This window comes from Excalfactoria chinensis, chromosome 14, assembly GCF_039878825.1.
Source record: "Excalfactoria chinensis isolate bCotChi1 chromosome 14, bCotChi1.hap2, whole genome shotgun sequence".
Classification (NCBI taxonomy): domain Eukaryota; kingdom Metazoa; phylum Chordata; class Aves; order Galliformes; family Phasianidae; genus Excalfactoria; species Excalfactoria chinensis.
Window position 1 is genome coordinate 49750 of NC_092838.1, and position 18383 is coordinate 68132.

General features: G+C 64.0%; 1 protein-coding gene across 1 annotated transcript; it reads right to left on the bottom strand.

Moving 5' to 3' along the window:
• Nucleotides 1-1934: 1934 nt before the first annotated feature.
• Nucleotides 1935-18290, bottom strand: LOC140258800 (integrin alpha-X-like; the record flags this gene model as incomplete). Its single annotated transcript, XM_072349465.1, has 29 exons — nucleotides 18160-18290; nucleotides 15127-15226; nucleotides 14784-14878; nucleotides 14406-14470; nucleotides 13866-13968; nucleotides 13634-13764; nucleotides 12475-12626; nucleotides 12199-12343; nucleotides 11809-11959; nucleotides 11597-11670; nucleotides 11175-11304; nucleotides 10692-10834; nucleotides 10488-10622; nucleotides 10137-10343; nucleotides 9720-9850; nucleotides 9292-9467; nucleotides 8918-9066; nucleotides 8704-8835; nucleotides 7858-7931; nucleotides 7623-7764; nucleotides 7071-7172; nucleotides 6518-6597; nucleotides 5538-5615; nucleotides 5248-5416; nucleotides 4524-4595; nucleotides 4142-4255; nucleotides 3004-3093; nucleotides 2137-2247; nucleotides 1935-2039 (listed from the first exon to the last, which is right to left on the bottom strand). Coding segments are annotated over exons 4-29 (3150 nt in total), but the record flags the coding sequence as incomplete, so codon positions are not given.
• Nucleotides 18291-18383: the final 93 nt, after the last annotated feature.

Consider the following 18383-nt stretch of genomic DNA (forward strand, 5'->3'; position numbering starts at 1 on the left):
AGCCACGGCCGGCAGCGCCCCCAGCAGCGACAGCAAGCGCCACGTGCGGCCTGCCCCATAGAACGGCCTGTGGAGCTGTGGGGCAGAGCGCCCGGCAGCCCCGGCCCCACGGAAACGGAGCCCGAACCATCCCCCAAAGTTGGCCCCAAAGCGCCCCAAAACATCGCGCCCAAATTGTCCCAAAGTTGACCCCAAACTGCTCCCGAGTTGCCCCACAGAACAGCCCCACGACTGTCCCCAAACTGTCCCGCTCTTCACCCAAATCCAGCCCCAAATCTCCCAAAGCGCCGCCTGCAGATGGACCCGACTGCCCACAAACCCAGCTCTGACCCCAGCTCTGACCCCAGCTCTGACCCCAGCTCTGACCCCAGCTCTGACAGGTCCCAAAGGCCCGAATTCTCATGTCCCGAATCAGCCTGAAATGCCCCCAGTGCCGCCCCCTCCCTCCCACCTCCCTCCATCCCTCCCACTGCCCACAACTGACCCAAGAAGGCCCCAAATGACCCAAATTGTCCCCAAGTTGTTCCTAAAACTGACCCCAAATCTACCCCAAAAGCTGCACCTCCAATGGCTGCAGCGCCGCCCCCAAACTGCCCCAAATCCCCCCAAACTGCCCCATCCACCCCCAGCGCTGCCCACCCGCTGTGCCCCAAACGGCCCCAAATCCTCCAGTTTCACCCCAAACTGCCCCATCCAGCCCTGAATCATCCCCAAGTTGCCCATATTATCCCATAGTGCCCCAACTCTCCCCCGTTCCCCCACGTACCTCCCCCCCCAGCTCCGTGGGTCACAGGGGCTGAGGCCGCTCCGCGCTGTGGGGCTGCCCTCCAAGTGTCCATGGCTGCAGTGGCCCAAAATAGCCCCACAGAGCCCCAAATAACCCCACACGTGGGGCGGGGACAGGGGGGCACCCGACGGACGGCGCCATGGGACGGACATGATGGATGGACTACCCATAGGGGGCGCGACCCATAGCAGGACCCAGACCCACAGCAGGACCCAGACCCACAGCAGGACCCAGACCCACAGCAGGACCCATAGGCAGATTCACGGGGGGCTCTGACCCATAACGGAACCCTCAGCAGAACCCCGACCCGCCGTGGGACCCGTACAGGGCTCTGTGGGACCCACAGTGGGGTCTGACCCATAGAGAGACCCACAAAGGGCTCTGACCCATATGGAGACCAGTAGTGGCTCAGAGTGGGGTCTGACGACTAAGTGGGATCCATAGCAGGGTCCGACCCATAGCGGGACCCACAGCACAGCCCTGACCCATAGTGAGATCTATGGGGGGGACCTATAGAGAGATCCATAGTGGGGCCCATAGAAAGGCTCTGGGACCCATAGCAGGATCTGACCCATTGTGAGACCCATAGAGGGACTCAAACCCACAGGGGGTCTGTGACCCATAGGGGGGCCCAAAGAGTGGACCTGCCCCATAGCAGGACACGTAACGCAACCCACAGCAGGATGTGACCCATAGTGGGGTGTGACCCATAGGACCTACAGCAGGACCTACAGCAGGACCTACAGCAGGACCTATAGCAGGACCTATAGCAGGACCTATAGCAGGACCTATAGCAGGACCTACAGCAGGACACCCAGACCCACACGTAGCCCCGACCCTCCCGGTGTCCCCCTGCTGCCCCCCCCCCCACTCCCAGCCCCTCGGAATTCCTCGGCCTGGCAGCGCTGTGGGGCACTGACATTTATTGCTGGCAGAGCAATGTTGCGGCCCCACAGCAGGCTCCGGTCCTGCGCCAGGACCCACCGCTGCCCCCCATCGCCCCACGGCAGCGCTACGACACTCCCAGCCCCGCACGCAGCGATGCCCCACAGCTGCCCCGTTCCGCCCCACATCTCACAGCAGCCCCATAGCGCCCCCAGCCCCACAACCAGCCCCACAACCAGCCCCCCCTCCCCCCCAGTCACTCCTTCTCAGCCCCGCCCACGCTCCCCTCGGCCCCGCCCCCTTCGGCCCCGCCCCCTTCGGCCCCGCCCTCCCGCAGCTCCTTGTAGCGCCGCCGGAAGAAGCCGACCTGCAGCGGAAGGGGCGGGGTCAGCGCGGGGCGCGGCGGGCGGGGCCTCTCGGAAGCCCCGCCCCCTCCGTCGCTCCCCGCCCGGCCCCGCCCTCACCTTCCACAGCGCCGCTCCGGCCGCCGCCGCCAGCAGCAGCCCGGCCAGAACCGCGCCCAGCACCGGGAACAGCGGGAACGGCGGCGGGGAGGGGCGGAGCTCCGTCAGGACCTGGGGGCGGGGCCAGAGGGGGCGGGGTCAGGCGGGGTCAGGCGGGGTCAGGGGGCTGCGTTGGGGCTCGGAGGGAACTGTGGGGTCTGTGGGGCACTGTGAGGAGCCACGTGGTCTGTAGGGCTCTGTGCCCTCAATGGGGCGCTATGGGGTCTATGGGGCAATGGGTGCTATGATGTTTCACGTGCCCAGCACAGTATATGGGGCTCTATGGGCTTTATAGGGCTCTATGGGCTTTATAGGGCTCTATAGGGCTGTCTGTGCTCTATGGGTTTTATAGGGCTCTATAGAGCTCTACGGGCTCTATGTGCTCTATAGGGCTCTATGGGTTTTATAGGGCTCTATAGAGCTCTATGTGCTCTATAGGGCTGTATGTGCTCTATGGGTTTTATAGGGCTCTATAGGGCTGTATGTGCTCTATTAGTTCTATAGGGCTCTATAGGGCTGTATGTGCTCTATGGGTTCTATAGGGTTCTATAGGGTTCCATGTGCTCTATTAGTTCTATAGGGCTGTATGTGCTCTATGGGTTCTATAGGGCTCCATGTGCTCTATAGGGCTGTATGTGCTCTATAGGTTCTATAGGGTTCTATAGGGCTCCATGTGCTCTATAGGGCTGTATGTGCTCTATGGGTTCTATAGGGTTCTATAGGGTTCCATGTGCTCTATAGGGCTGTATGTGCTCTATGGGTTCTATAGGGTTCCATGTGCTCTATAGGGCTCTATAGGCTCCTACGTGCCCCCGAGGCCCCGCCCACCTGCACGCTGTCCCGCCCCACGTTCCGGTAGCTCCTCCCTTCCGGCCGCAGGTGGGCGGAGCTCTGCAGCTCCACGTGGGGGAGGGGCAGCTGCGGGGAGAGGAGGGGGAGGGGCGCTGAGACACGGCCCCGCCCACAGCCGTGGCCCCGCCCCCACGCGCGCGCCCATCCCTCCCCATCTCCCACATCTCCCCTCCGACCCCGTCACACCCCGCTCCTCCCGCAGCCCCACGCACACCCAGCCCCATGGCTGCCCCACGGCTGCCCCACGGCTGCCCCACGGCTGCCCTGTAGCGGCCTCAGCCCCACAGCATAACCCACATGATCACGTTCTCCAGCCCCATAGCAGCTCTTTGGCAGCCCTACAGCACTCCCCAGCCCCACGGCTACTGCCACATCTCCCCGTAACAGCCCCATAGCGCGTCCCAGTCCCACATACCCCACCATATATGTATGCCTCGCCTCATCAAAGTTCTCCAGCCCCACAGCCATCCCACAGTGCTTCCAACCCTATGGCAGCCCCATAGACACGGCTGCCTCATAGCACCTCCAACTCCACGTCTCCATAGCACTCCCCAGCCCCACAGCTGCCCCCCCAGGGCCCCATAAACCCCATAGAGCCCCATAGAATCCAAAGATCTCCACGGCCCCACTCGCACCACCACACAGTCCCAATAGCCCACCGCCATCTCCCCGCAGCCTCACATTATATATCCCATATATACTATATCACATATACTATATTCTATATCCCATATATACTACATCCCATATACGCTACATCCCATATACACTACATCCCATATACTATATACTATATCCCATATACACTACATCCCATATACTATATACTATATCCCATATGTGCCGTATCCCATATGTGCCGTATCCCATATATGCTGTATCCCATATATGCTGTATCCCATATATGCTATATCCCATATGTGCCGTATCCCATATATGCTATATCCCATATATGCTGTATCCGATATATACTATATCCCATATGTGCTGTATCCCATATATGCTGTATCCCATATATGCTATATCCCATATATACTATATCCCATAGCACTGTTCATCTCCCTGTGTCCCCCCCCCCCCCGTCCCACCCCACACCGCGGTGCCCCCATCCCACCTGCTGCCCCCAGTCCATCTGCAGCCGCCCCTCAATGCTGAACTCGACCCCCTCGGGGGGCAGCGGGTCCCCCCACGGACAGCGCCACTCCCAGCAGGCGGCCACGCTGCAATCCTATTGGTGGAGAGCAGCCGAGGGGCGGGGCCAGAGAAGGGGGCGGGGTCACAAAGGGGCAAATGAAAGGGGCGGGGCTATGTCGGAAAGGGGGCGGGGTCAGAGAATGGGGCGGGGCTGTGGGTGGGTGGGGGGGTGTTATAGGGACTATGGGGGAGGGGCGGGCTTACAGGAGAGGGAGGGGGGTTATGGGAAAGGGCGGGGCTATGAGATAGGGGGCAATAAGGGGGGGTGGCCAACAGAAGGAGTGGGGCTACGGGGCACTCACCAACACCGGGTTCTGCTGCAGGAGAGGGATGGGGTCCCGAACCCCCGAGGAATATGGGGCAGACTCACAGACCTGTGGGGGATGGGGGCACAGCGGGGTCAGTGGGGCACAGCCTCCAGAGCACGTTCCATCCCTGCAGTGGGACCCATTTCTATAGGAGAAGCCTAGACCCTATAGCAGAACCGCAGCCTCATAGGGAACCCCCACACCCGCAGGAAAGCCCCAGCCCCATGGGGGAACTCCACACCCAGAGCAAATACCCAGCCCCATAGCAGACCCCCACACACACTCGGCCCCATAGCAGCAGCTACCAGCCCCGAAGGGAGCTCCCACAGCAGGACTCAGGCCCATAGAGAACCCTCGGCCCCATAGTGAGTGCTATAAACGTCCCAATAGCAGGTCCCTGGCCCCACACAGCTCCGTATAGAACATCTAGACCCATAGCTGACCCCCAGCCCCAAAGGGAACCTCCAAAACCCATGGGGGAAGCCCAGATGCATAGAGAAAATCAGCCCTATAGCAGAGCCCATACCCATAGGGGAACAGCAGACCCTACAGCAGAATCCCAACCCTACAGAACCCCAACCCTACAGCAGAACCCCAACCCTACAGAACCCCAACCCTACAGAACCCCATTCCCAGCAGTGTCTTATGTGCCCTGTGGGGCTACAGGTCTCCACGTGGTCTGTAGGTTCCCTGGGCCGACCCCCCCGGCCCCCCCCACCTTTGGCCCGTGCACGCGCAGCTCGTCCCACAGCTCGGCCCCGTTCAGCGCCGTGGGGACCCGGATGGCGGCAGAACCGGGCGGGCGGCGCGAGCCCCGCACTGAGAGCTGGTACCGGTGCTGGAGGGTCACGTGACCGGCTGGAACCAAGCGAGTGGACGATGGAGAACTGCGGGAACAGCGGGGGGGGGTGAGGGGGGGAGCGGGAACAGCCGGGACACGTGGGAACAGCCGGGACACGTGTGGGTTGGGGGCACAGCGGGGATGGGGGCGGGGCCGGCGGGACGCACCTGGTGAGCAGCAGCACCACGTTGTACAGAACCGGAACCGCAGCCACTGCAGCAGCTGAGCCCACGGGGGGAGGGAAACTGCGGGACAACGGGACGGAATGGGGGACAACTGCGGGACTGCAACACAGAGCACTGCAACACAGCACTGCAACACAGCACTGCAACACAGCAATGCAACACAGCAATGCAACACAGCAATGCAACACAGCAATGCAACACAGCAATGCAACACAGAGCTCTGCAACACAGCACTGCAACACAGTGCACTGCAACACAGCACTGCAACACAGCACTGCAACACAGAGCTCTGCAACACAGCACTGCAACACACAGCACTGCAACACAGCACTGCAACACACAGCACTGCAACACACAGCACTGCAACACAGAGCTCTACAACACAGCACTGCAACACACAGCACTGCAACACAGTGCACTGCAACACAGCACTGCAACACAGCACTGCAACACAGCGGGACACAACGATACAACACACAGCGTCACATGACACAACACACAGCGTCACATGATACAACACACAGCGTCACATGACACAACACACAGCGTCACATGATACAACACACAGCATGATACAGTGACACACAACGTGACACAACGACACACTGACACAACACACAGTGTAACACAACAACACACACAGTGTAACACAACAACACACACAGTGTAACACAACAACACACACAGTGTAACACAACAACACACACAGCGTCACACAACGACACGCCGTCACTGTCCCGGCCCCACGCAGGTCACGCTGTGTCACACGCTGCCCCCCCACGGCAGTTTGTCACACCGCGTCACTCAGTGCCCAGCGTGTCACCCCATGTCACAGTGCCACATCGCAGCCCTTCACAGCAGCTCAGTGTCACAGCCCCACACAGCACCACAGTGTGACCCATTGCAGTGTGACCCATCGCAGTGTCACCCATCGCAGTGTCACCCATCGCAGTGTCACCCACCTGCTGGCTGTTGCCACCACCTCGGCTCTGTCCCCCAGCTCGGCCTCGTGGGGCACATCCATGGTGACAGCAAACACCAGCTGAGGGGCGCAGGGTGTGGGGCTCAGCGCCATAGCACCCCATGGAGCCCCACAGGGTCCCACGGAGCCCCCACAGAAGTCACAGCACCCCATAGTCCCATAAAGCCCTATAGAGCTCCATAAAACAGACAGTGCCCCACAGAGCCCGGAAAGGCTCATAGTTCCCCACAGAACCCCATAGCGCCCCACGGAGCCCTTACAGCCTCATAAGCTGCCATAAAGCCCATAGCACCCATAGCCCTTCACAGCACCCTATGGAGCCCCATAGCATCTCATAGAGCCCAACAGAGCCCGTAGAGCCTCGTAGCAGCTGGCAGAGCTTTTAGAGACTCATAGACACCCACAGAACCCCACAGAGCCCCTAGCGCCCCATAGCACCCCACAGAATCCCACAGCATCTTAAAGAGCCTCACAGCACCCCATAGAGCCCCACGGTGCCCCATAGAGCCCCACGGTGCCCCATAGCAGCCCACCTGTTGGCCGGCCCACAGCACAGGGTGGCTGATGTTGCAGAGGATGTGCCCACCTCCCGGAGACGCCGAGCTGCAGTGCTGCGCCAGGGACCTGCGGTGGGGCTGTGGGCACAGGGGGAGCTGTGGGGGGAGCTGTGGGGTGGGCGGCTGGGGGAACACGGGGAGGCACGGGGGGGATCTGGGGGCGGGGGGTGGGTGGGGGTTTGGGGTCATCTGAGCGGGGCTTCGGGGACACCTGCTTTTCTCTGCGGTCTTGAGGGTCTCTAGATGGGGTTGGGGTCAACCAGATGAGATTTGTGGCCTTGAGGTCACCTGAAATGGGTTTGGGGTGTGGGGACACACAGGATTCTATTTGGGGTCTTGGGGACATCCATAGAGGGATGTGGAGATCTCCAGGGTGTCTGGATGGAGTTCTGGGTGCCGTGGTGACATCTATGGGGTCTCGAGAACATCCGGGATGGGATTTTGCGGTCCTGACAGCATCTGGACGGGCTCGGGGGGGGGGGGGGATGTGGGGCAGCCCCTGTAGGGTGGCGGTTCCCCCACACGCACCTGCAGCACAGCGGCCTTGCGGTAGGAGAGCGCCTTGGGGTGCCGCAGCTCCACGTGGGCCCCATACGCGTCCTCCCCGACGTTGTGCACGGTGACGGTGACGGTGACCTCCTCGGTGGCGCCCACCACCAGCTCCTCCAGCCTATGGGGCGGCGGCGGTGGGTGTGGGGGGGCCGTGGGTGTGGGGGGGCCGTGGGGCGCCCCCGGTTGAGGCAGGGCGGTGGGGTGAACATACCCTGAGAAGCTGAGCGCCAGCCGCAGGTCGGGCACGCACTGATTGTCCTCCCCGCAGTTCCTCTCGAAGGGCAGCTGGGGGCGCAAGTGGGGCTCCATCCGCAGCTCCCAGTGCACAACCCAACTGCTCCGTTCTGCCCCATCCCTCCATCCCATCCCTCCATCCCCCTCATCTCCATCCACCCCACGTTTCCAACCCAGCTGTTACATCCATCCTGTCTCCATCCATCCCAACCTCCATCCTGCTTTCATCTGCTCCATCCCTCCATTCTCCTCAATGTTCCATCCTACATTTCCATCCTATCCCCCCATTCACCCCATATTTCCAGCCCAATTCCCATCCCACCTCATCCACCCATCCCACCCCCCCAACTTTACATCCCAATGATCACACTCAGCTTTTCACCCATTCCCATGTTCCCACCCACCTCAGTTCCCATCCCATCCCCACATCCACCCCAGTGTCCATCCCAAATTCCAGCCCCAACTTCCTCATGCATCCCACCCATCCCACCCATCCCATCCCTCCGCCCCAGTTTCCATCACACCTCTCATCCCATCCCACCCATCCCATCTCCTCCATCCCCATTCATCCCTCCCACCTCTCCCCCCCACCCCAATTCCCACCCGTCCCTCCAATCCCGTCCCTCCAACCACACCCCCCAAGTTCCCGCCCACCCCACACTTCCATCCCATCCCTCCGTCCCACCCCCTTCACACCCCCCACCTCCCCCCCGTTCCGTTCTGTCCCTCCCGCCGTTTCCTGCGCAATCTCCCCCCCTCCCATTCCGGACCCCCCCATCACCTCTCACTCCCCTTTCCCCCCCCCGTCCCGTAGTTCCGTTACCGTCCCGGTGACGTCCCGCCTCGAGTCGCTGCTGACGGCCACGCGCATCCCCTGCGCGTGCTGCAGCGCGTCCCCGCGCGCCTCCAGCTCCGCCCGCAGCGCCACCGGGCTCAGCGTGTCGGCCGGGCAGCCCTGCGGACACACGTCGCCCGTGGAGCAGCGGCCGCGCGCGGGGAGCCCCGTATCGCCGCGTGTCCGCCCGCCCCGCACGCACCGTCAGCGCCACGCGGAACGTCCGGCAGCGCCGCCCCTCGCCCACGGGCACAGACCCGTTCAGCCTCGCTCCGCCCGGGGCGAACACGGCGCGCGCGGCACGGCCGGGGTCCAACTGCAGCTGGAAAAGCAGCGTCGCTCCGACGGGACCTGAGGGCGGCAGGACGCGCTGACGGGGGGGCCGAGGGGCTCTATGGGGTCCTATGGGGTCCTATGGGGCACGCCGGGTCGAGGGGCGGCGGGTCGGGGTAGGAGCGGTGCTATGGGGCTGGGCGGGTCGTGAGGCCACATGGGATGGGCTGGGGGGGCTGCGGGACTCGGAGGCTCTGAGGGCACCCGGGGGCTGGGGGGGCCGCGGGCGGGCGATGCGCTCACCGAGGCTGTCGCGGCTCTTCCTGGTGCCCACGACGCACAGCTCGGCCGTGGACACCGGCGCGGCCCCGGCGGGACTCGGCTCCTCCTCCTCCGCCCGCTGACAGCCCAGCGCCGACGTGGGGATCTCCGGGGGGATGAAGGTCAACTCAGCATCAACGTGCAGCAGCGGCGGGGACCTGCGGGGCAGCGGCACAGGGAGGAAGGAGAGTGTCATGGGTGGGAATGGGGATGAGAGTGGGATGGGGTGGGGATGGGGACAGGGTGGGGACGGGGATGAGAATGGGATGGGGTGGGGATGGGGACGAGGGTGGTGGTGGGTTCGGTTCGGGAATGAAGTTGTGTTAGGGCTGGTGCTGGGTTTGGATCGGGGTTGTGGATGGGGGTGGGTAGTTGGGTTGAAGGGGGGGTGGGATGGGGGTCGCCCCCACCTGAGCAGCAGGACCTGTCCCTGTGCGCCCACGGCCACGTCCGGCAGCCCGTCCCCCGTCAGGTCTCGGCCCCCACTCAGCGCCTTCCCGAAGTGCTGCGGGGCGCTGCGGAACACGGAGCCCGCAATGCGCTGTGCGGGAGAACCCAGTGGGTCAGAGCAGGACGGAGCAGCACCCAGCCCTACAAGGGGCACCCAGCCCTACAAGGGGCAGCTGGGCGCTATGGGGCTCCGTGGGACCTGGGGGCACTGCGGGGTCTATGGGGCTCTGTGGGTACTGCAGTGCGTATGGGGCTTGGTGAGTCTCTGCGGGGTCTCTGGGGCTGCGTGGGCTTTTCAGGCTCTGCGGGGCTCTGAAGGGCTCTACGGGGTCTTTGGGACCCACGGCGGCCTATGGAGCTCCGCGGGGCGGTCCCACCTGGCTGTAGCGGTCGCTGACGCCATCCCTCTCCCCGCGGAAGACGTAGACGGCGCCGCGCTCCTCATCCTCCATGGGGGCGCCCACGGCCACGTCCTGCAGGCCGTCCCCGTCGATGTCCCCCAGGCGAGCAATGCTGGCCCCAAAGCGCCCCAACGGGTGTCCAGCCTGACCCCGCAGCGTCTGACGGCACCGCAGCACACGGCCCTGCAGGGGGCAACACGGGGGCGAGGGGAGAGGGGGGGCCGGGTTGGGGTGGGGATGAAGTCGGGATGGGGATCGCACTGCGGTGGGTTTGAAGTTGCCTTCGTGGGGTGGGGTCACACTGAGCCCCGTGCGGGGGGGCCGTACCTGCGGCAGCACAGCGCAGACCTCCACGCGCCCCCCGGCGCTCTCCCCATAGAACATGGGGGCTCCCACCAGCAGCGCCGCGCCGCCCCCCGACGTCTCCAGAGCGCAGAGCGCTGCCCCGAAGTAGGAGCCCACCTGTGGGTGGCAGCGTCAGCCCCGCGGCTCCTCCTGCCCCACAACGTGCCCCACGCGTCCCCCCATCACCTGCTGCCCCACGGCATCGGAACGCAGCTCCCACTTCCCCCCGTGAAGCACGAAGAGCAGCAGGCGGCCCACGTGCCGGTACCGGGGGGCCCCCAGCACCAACGCCCGGAGCCCCCCCAGGGACAGAGACTCAATGGCGTAACCTGCGGGCAGCACAAGTGGAGGGTTGCACTTATGGGGGGGGGGGCAGCCCCACAGCTCCTCGTGGAGGCGTGGGAACACCCACAGCTCCGGGACCCCGTGGGATCACCACCGCCCCCGAGACCCCCACAGCAACCCCAGCATCCCACGGGGATGGGACCACCCCCACCCCCATCACCCCATGAGAACCCTGCAACTCCACGGCCCAGGTGGGGACAGCCCCCGACCCCAAGACCCCCGTGGGTAGCCCATCACCCCCCCCACACCCGTGTAAAAGACCCCGTGGGGGCAGCCACCGACACAAAGACCCCTTTGAGGAGACCAGCACCCCCAGGCCCTCACCCAGGTACGCGTCACTCACACCACCTTCCCCTTCGGATGCGTTGACGAAGGCGACCTTCCCGTCGGCCCCATAGACGAAGACCCCTCCGGCCCAGTCGTAGGCGCCCACTGCTCCCAGCACCGCACCGTCCTGCAGCAGGGAGTTGGGGGGCGGGAGGCTGAGCTGGGTGCGATGGAGCCCTGAGGGTCTCGGGTGGGTTCAGGGGGTGTCCGGGGGGGGGTCGAGGAGGCCCGGGGGTATTCAGGTGGGTGTGTGGAGCCCTATGGGTCTCTATGTGGTGCTACGGGACCAACGGGGATCTGAGGGTCCTGTGGGGTTTATGGGGCTCTACTGAGCTCTGTGGATTCTATGGGGCTCTATGGGGTTCCGATGGGTTTAGGGGATGGGGGCGGAGCCGGGGGGCGGCAGTGGGGACACTCACGGGGGTGAGCAGCGCGCTGAAACCCTCCTGGGCCATCTCCAGCTGGAAGGAGCTCCCGAAGGCTGCGCGGGTCCCTGCGGGCAGCGCGGGGTGAGGCGGGACCACGTCAGCCCCCGCAGGGCCGCCCTATGGGGCCGGGTCACCCTATGGGGCCGGGTCACCCAATGGGGCCGGGCCGCTCCATGGGGCCGGGCCGCTCTATGGGGCCGCACCCTCGATGGCGAAGATCTTCTCCTGCAGCTGCTCCTGGATGCCCCGCAGCGCCTCGAAGTTGTCCACGCGGAACACGTGGGCCTGGGGGGGCTTCGAGGCGATCAGCTGCAGCTCCGCCTCCGCCTTGGGGTCCTTGAAGGCGCTGCCCACCTAAAGGGGAACGACCGTCACGCGCCGCGTCCCGCCGCCCAACATCCCCCATCAGCAGCCCGCCGTCCCGCCATCCGCCATCCCGCATCGCCGTCCCCCATCACCGTCCCGCATCCCGCCCTGGTGCCGCCCCCATCTCCGCCGTTCCCGCTCCCGCTCCACGTTCCGGCCGCTCCCCGTCACCCCGCCCCCTTCCTCCTGCCGCCCCGCCCCCACCGCCGTCACGTGACTCCGCTCACGCCGATGGCGTATCGCAGCACGCGCTCCGCGTCCGCCTGCGGGATGACGTCATCGTAGCTCAGCGCGTCGCCGTATTTCTGCCCGTCCGTCACCACCAGCAGAACCTTGTGCGCGTCCGGGCGGCTGAGCGGGAACACCTGGGAGCTGCAACGGGGGCGGGGGGGTATGTATGTATGTATGTACATGTGTGTGTGTATGTATGTATGTACATGTATGTACATGTGTGTATGTATGTGTCTGTATGTCCCTGTGTGTCCCTGTACCCCCGCACTCACAGCACGGTGCGGATGGCGGTGGCAGTCGCTGTCAGTGCGCTCAGCTGCTCCACGCTCATCACGCGCCGCTCCAGCTCCGGCGGCGCCAGGCGGTCAAAGTCGGCAAAGCTCAAATGGAGCCGAACGGAGGTGGAGAATTGGACCACGGCGAACTGCGGGGACACGTGGGGAACAGGGACCAGAGGGACCATAGGGACACATGGGGACACACAGGGACACACAGAGCCCATTGAGACCCATAGAGCCCCACTGAGACCCATAGAGCCCCATTGAGACCCATAGAGCCCCATTGAGACCCATAGAGCCCCACTGAGATCCACAGCCCAACAAAGAGCCCACAGAGCCCCGCAGCCCCATAGCATCCCACAGAGCCCCATAGGGCCCCACAGCACCCCATGGAGCCCCCCAGATCCCCACCCACTGCACTCGGTGCCCCATATATTATGTGGGGCAACCGTAGATGCAGTGGCACGCCCCATAGATTCAGTGGGACGCCCATAAATCCCACGGGGCAGCTCTAAATTAGTGGGACGCCCCACAAGTGACGTGGGGCAGCTCAGAGGTGAGTCTGGGCGCCCCATAGATCACACAGGGCGCTGATAGGCCCATAGGGCGCCCCATAGATCACACAAGGTGCTGATAGGCCCATAGAGCACCCCATAGATCACGCAAGGTGCTGATATGCCCATAGAGCACCCCATAGATCACACAAGGCGCTGATAGGCCCATAGGGCGCCCCATAGATCACACAAGGCGCTGATAGGCTCACAGGGCGCCCCATAGATCACACAAGGTGCTGATAGGCCCATAGGGCGCCCCATAGATCACACAAGGCACTGATAGGCCCATAGGGCGCCCCATAGATCACACAAGGTGCTGATAGGCCCATAGGGCGCCCCATAGATCACACAAGGCACTGATAGGCCCATAGGGCGCCCCATAGATCACACAAGGCACTGATAGGCCCATAGGGCGCCCCATAGATCACACAAGGCACTGATAGGCCCATAGGGCGCCCCATAGATCACACAAGGTGCTGATAGGCCCATAGGGCGCCCCATAGATCACACAAGGCGCTGATAGGCTCACAGGGTGCCCCGGGGGCTCACTCGCGCACCCTGCGGGTCCGGGGGCAGCCCCACACACGTGGGTCACTCACGCGGGTGTTGGTGCCGCGGAAGCGTCTGATGATCTCGATGATGAAAATCTTCATCCGCTGGAAGTCGAACTGCGCGACGCTGCCCGAGCCGTCCACCAGGAACACGATGTCGGACGCCGACGTGGGGCAGTCTGCGGCAGGCGGCGCCATGTCACGGGCCGACGTGGGGCAGGCAGCGGGTCTTCACCCCACGGAGCCCCTCTGCCCCAACGCTGCCCCCAGTGCCCTGTACCTCGTGGGGTGGTTTGTAGGGAGCGGCTGGAGAAGAGCAGGAAGCAGAACCCCGGCACTTCCGCGTTCTCCCCACACATCCGCTGCGCGGTCGGGCCACAGGTCTGCATCCCATAGAGACCCATAGAGACCCATAGTGACCCACAGCATCCCATAGAGACCCATAGTGACCCACAGCATCCCAGAGAGCCCCATAGAGACCCACAGTGACCCACAGCATCCCATAGAGACCCACAGTGACCCACAGCATCCCAGAGAGCCCCATAGTGCCCCATAGAGCCCCCGCAGCACCTCAGAGAGATCCATAGTGACCCCGTAGAGACCAGTAGCACCCCACACAGACCCACAATGATCCACAGAGACACACAAAGCCCCATAGAACCCACTGGGCTCAGTCGACCCCCACAGACTCCATAGTGACCCACAGGACACCGCAGAGACCCACAAAGCCCCATAGCACTCCATAAAGACCCACAGAGCCCCATAGAACTCATAGAGCCCAGCAGACCCCATAGGCCCCATAGTGACCCACAGCACCCACCAGGAGCTGGGATCCGTTGGCAGCCATGGCCATTCCCAGTGCCATGGGACCCATATCCGGGGGGTCTGTGAGGTAAGGAACTCCATAGCACCCGCTCTTGGAGCAGCCCCAGAACTTGCCATAGGACTCGCATATGGGGCAGCGCCACACCACCCCATGCCCCATAACCTCCCATCACGACCCCCTCCTCTCCGCCTCACAGCTGCCCACAGGACTCACAAATTGAGGCCACCCCACAACTTCCCACTTGGACCCATAAGTCAAGGCCACCCCTTAACACCCCATTAAGGTCCCCGCAGCTCCCACAGGACTCACACACATGGGTCAGTCCCACACACCCCACGGGCCCCACGTGTGGGGCTGCCCCAGAGCTCTCACCGCCGACGTCTGCACTCCTGCATCTGCTCTCCCCCAACCGGCAGCGATAGACACGACCTCGGCCCCCGGATTCCAGGGGAGCCCCCACCAGCACCCTGTGATGGGAGGACGTGGGGCTCAGTGCGGCGCCCCATAGATCCCATGGGGTGGCCCACAGATTTACTTAGACACCCCTTTGATTCCGTGGGGCACCACGTAGATTACACTGGGTGCCCCATAGATTATGTGGGATGCCCCATAGACAACATGGGGGGCTCCATTCGCCCCATGGGCCACCCTATACATTCCATGCGCCACCCCAAGCGCTCTATGGGCCCCAAGCAGCTGTGGGGCAGCTCCGTACCCGTCGTTGCTCTGTGCCACGCTGAGGCCGAAGGAACCCGAACCCTCAAAGGCCACGGCAGAATCCAGGTCGAGAGCAGCGCTGCAGCTGTGGGGCAGAGCTGTGGGGCGGGGGAGACCCATGGGCACCCATAGAGCCCACAGCCTCTGCAGAGTCATACTGCCCTATGGAGCCCCACAGAGCCCACAGAATCCCACAGATTGCATAGACGCCGCTGAGACCCACAGAGCCCCACAGACCCCATAGAGCCCCATAAAGTCCCAAAGAATCCCACGGAGTCCCAGAGCGCCCCACAGGGACCCCATGTCCCCCATTGTCCCCCAGTCCCCACCTCCCCCAAGATCCCTGCATCTCCCATGTCCCCGTGTGTCCCCATATGTCCCCAAACGTCCCATTTCCCCACGTCCCCTATTCCCCCCCACCCCAACGCACCCCCAGCAGCCCAGAGATCTGGGGGCGTTTGGCACTTCCCCCCTTCTGTCCCCTCAGCCCTTCAGACCCCATCCCATCCCATCCATCTCATCCCATCCCATCCCATAATATCCCATCCCATCCATCCCATCCCATCCCATCCATCCCATCCCATCCCATAATATCCCATAATATCCCATCCCATCCAATCCCATCCCATTCCCTGCCGGGGGTCTCCCCCCCCCCCAACCCCAAAAATCGCCCTGTCCAGCCCAGACCTGCACCGAGCAGCAGCAGCACCCACGGCCCCATGGCGAGCAGCAGGGGGGGCTGCCCCACACCCACAGCCCACGCGCGGCCGTGGGGCTGCGGAAGTGGGGAGAGGGGGCGGGGAAGGGACAAGAGAGCCAAAAAAGGGAAAAAGCCAAACGGGGCTGCCCCATCAGGACTGCCCCATAGCTGCCCTATGACTGACTGCCCTATGACTGACTGCCCCATAGCTGCCCCACAGCGCTGCCCCATGACTGACTGCCCCATGATTTCCCCCCAGCTGCCCTGCATCCCCAGCTCTGCACCCCATGGGCAGAGATGACCAAAAGTGGCAGAAATGGCAGCAAACGGAGCAGGGCTCAGAAACGGGCTGGGATGGGATGGATGGAATGGATGGGATGGATGGGATAGATGGGATGGATGGGATAGATGGGATGGATGGGATAGATGGGATGGATGGGATAGATGGGATGGATGGGGATGGGGATGGGATGGGGTCCGAAGGGGACGGGCACGAACTGCTGGGAGCAGAGCAGGTCGGACACAGCGGGGCGGGCAGCGCCGGGACCCCCCGGACCCCCCCGAGCTCAGAGCAGCGCGGCACCAATTGGGTCGGAGGGTTCTGGGGTGGGGATGGGGGGGGAGGAGCAGAAACGGGCAGAGCGGGAAGGAATGGAAGGAAATGGGGAGGAAAAAAGGGGGAAATGGAAAGAAATGGGCAGGAAATACCTGAAAGGGAACGGGGGGAAATGGGGGAAAGGGGAGAAATGGGAACAGAGGGACGGGGTGGGCAAAAAGGGGAACAGGAAGGAACTGTCAGAGCGGGGGGAATTCCATTGGGATGGGGGGAAACAGCCGAACAGTGACAGGAACGGCCTGAAATAGAGAACGGGGAACGGGACGGCAGGGAGCGGGACAGCGAGAATTAATGGGCAGCGAGAATTAATGGGCAGCGAAGTGTCAAATAGGAACGGAACGGGTGAGGAATGGAAGCAGAACTGGGCAGCGGTGGGGAGAGGAACTGGGGAGAAATGGGTGAATGTGAGAGAGCCCCACAGCGCAGCCCCACAGCGCTGCCCCATAGCGCTGCCCCACATCCCCATTTCCTCACGTTCCCCCCCATCCCTTCGCACCCCCAGCAGCCCAGAGATCTCAGTGGGGTTGAAGGGCTGCAGAACCGGGGCTGTCTGTAGGCACAGGCTGCCGCTGTCAGAGGGAAGGTTGGGGTCTGGGGGCGTTTGGCGCTACCCCCCCTTCTGCCCGCTCAGCCCTTCGAACCCCCCTCCCTGCCGGGGGTCTCTGCCCCCCCCCTACCCCCCACCCCTTTCACTCCCCCTCCCCGACCCCAAAAATCGCCCTGTCCAGCCCAGACCTGCACCGAGCAGCAGCAGCACCCACGGCCCCATGGCGAGCAGCAGGGGGGGCTGCCCCACACCCACAGCCCACGCGCGGCCGTGGGGCTGCGGAAGTGGGGAGAGGGGGCGGGGAAGGGACAAGAGAGCCAAAAAAGGGAAAAAGCCAAACGGGGCTGCCCCATCAGGACTGCCCCATAGCTGCCCCATGACTGCCCCATGACTGACTGCCCCATAGCTGACTGCCCCATAGCTGCCCCATGACTGACTGCCCCCCAGCCGCCCCACGCGCTCAGTTCCCCGCGTGTCCGCAATGTCCCCACGCGCAGTTGTTGTCCAGAAGTGGCCGCAATGGGCGGACGGGGCGCTCAGCACCGACGGCACCGGAGCGTTACGCAGCGATGGGGGCAGCGCGGCGCTGGGGAAGCTCCGAGCCCCCCCCGGGCCGCCGCGCACAGCGGGACCCCCAACCCGCCGCCCCGCAGCGCTGGGGTTGGGACGGGAGGCTCCGGGGGCTGCCGGGCACCGACCGCTGCTTCGGGGGGGGTCGGGGCGGCCGCGGGGGGAGCCCACAACATCTGCGGGGCCGAACCGCCCCCCGGGCTCCTCCCGCGTCCCCGGAGCCCGTCTGCAGCGCCGGGGGGGCACGAACCGCCCCGCACCGCCCCGCAGCCGTTTGGGCTCCGGGGGCAGTTTCGCTTCCTACGGATGTGGGGCGGCCCCCCCAGCGCTGCGGCAGCTTCCCCTATTGCTCGGGTCGGGGGGGGAAACGCGGCCGGGCTGAGCGACTCTTAAAGGGACCGAGGCGGCGTCGAGCGGAACCTCGGCATGGACCCACGGGACACGGACGGGACACAACCGGACAAACCAACCACCGGACAAACCAACCACCGGACAAACCAACCACCGGACAAACCAACCACCGGACAAACCAACCACCGGACAAACCAACCACCGGACAAACCAACCACCGGACAAACCAACCACCGGACAAACCAACCACCGGACAAACGGCCGCCGCTGAGTCTCGCCGCGCTCCGCACGGGATCGATCTCCGCACCGGGATCCCGCCGCTCCGCCCTAAAAGGATCCGCCGGGATTCGCTCCACATGCGCTGCCGCCCCGGGCGGTTCATCGCGTTAACCGCGTTCATCGGTTCATTGGTTCATCGGTTCGTTGGTTAACCGGGTTAATTGGGTTCATCGGTTCATCGCTTTAACCGCG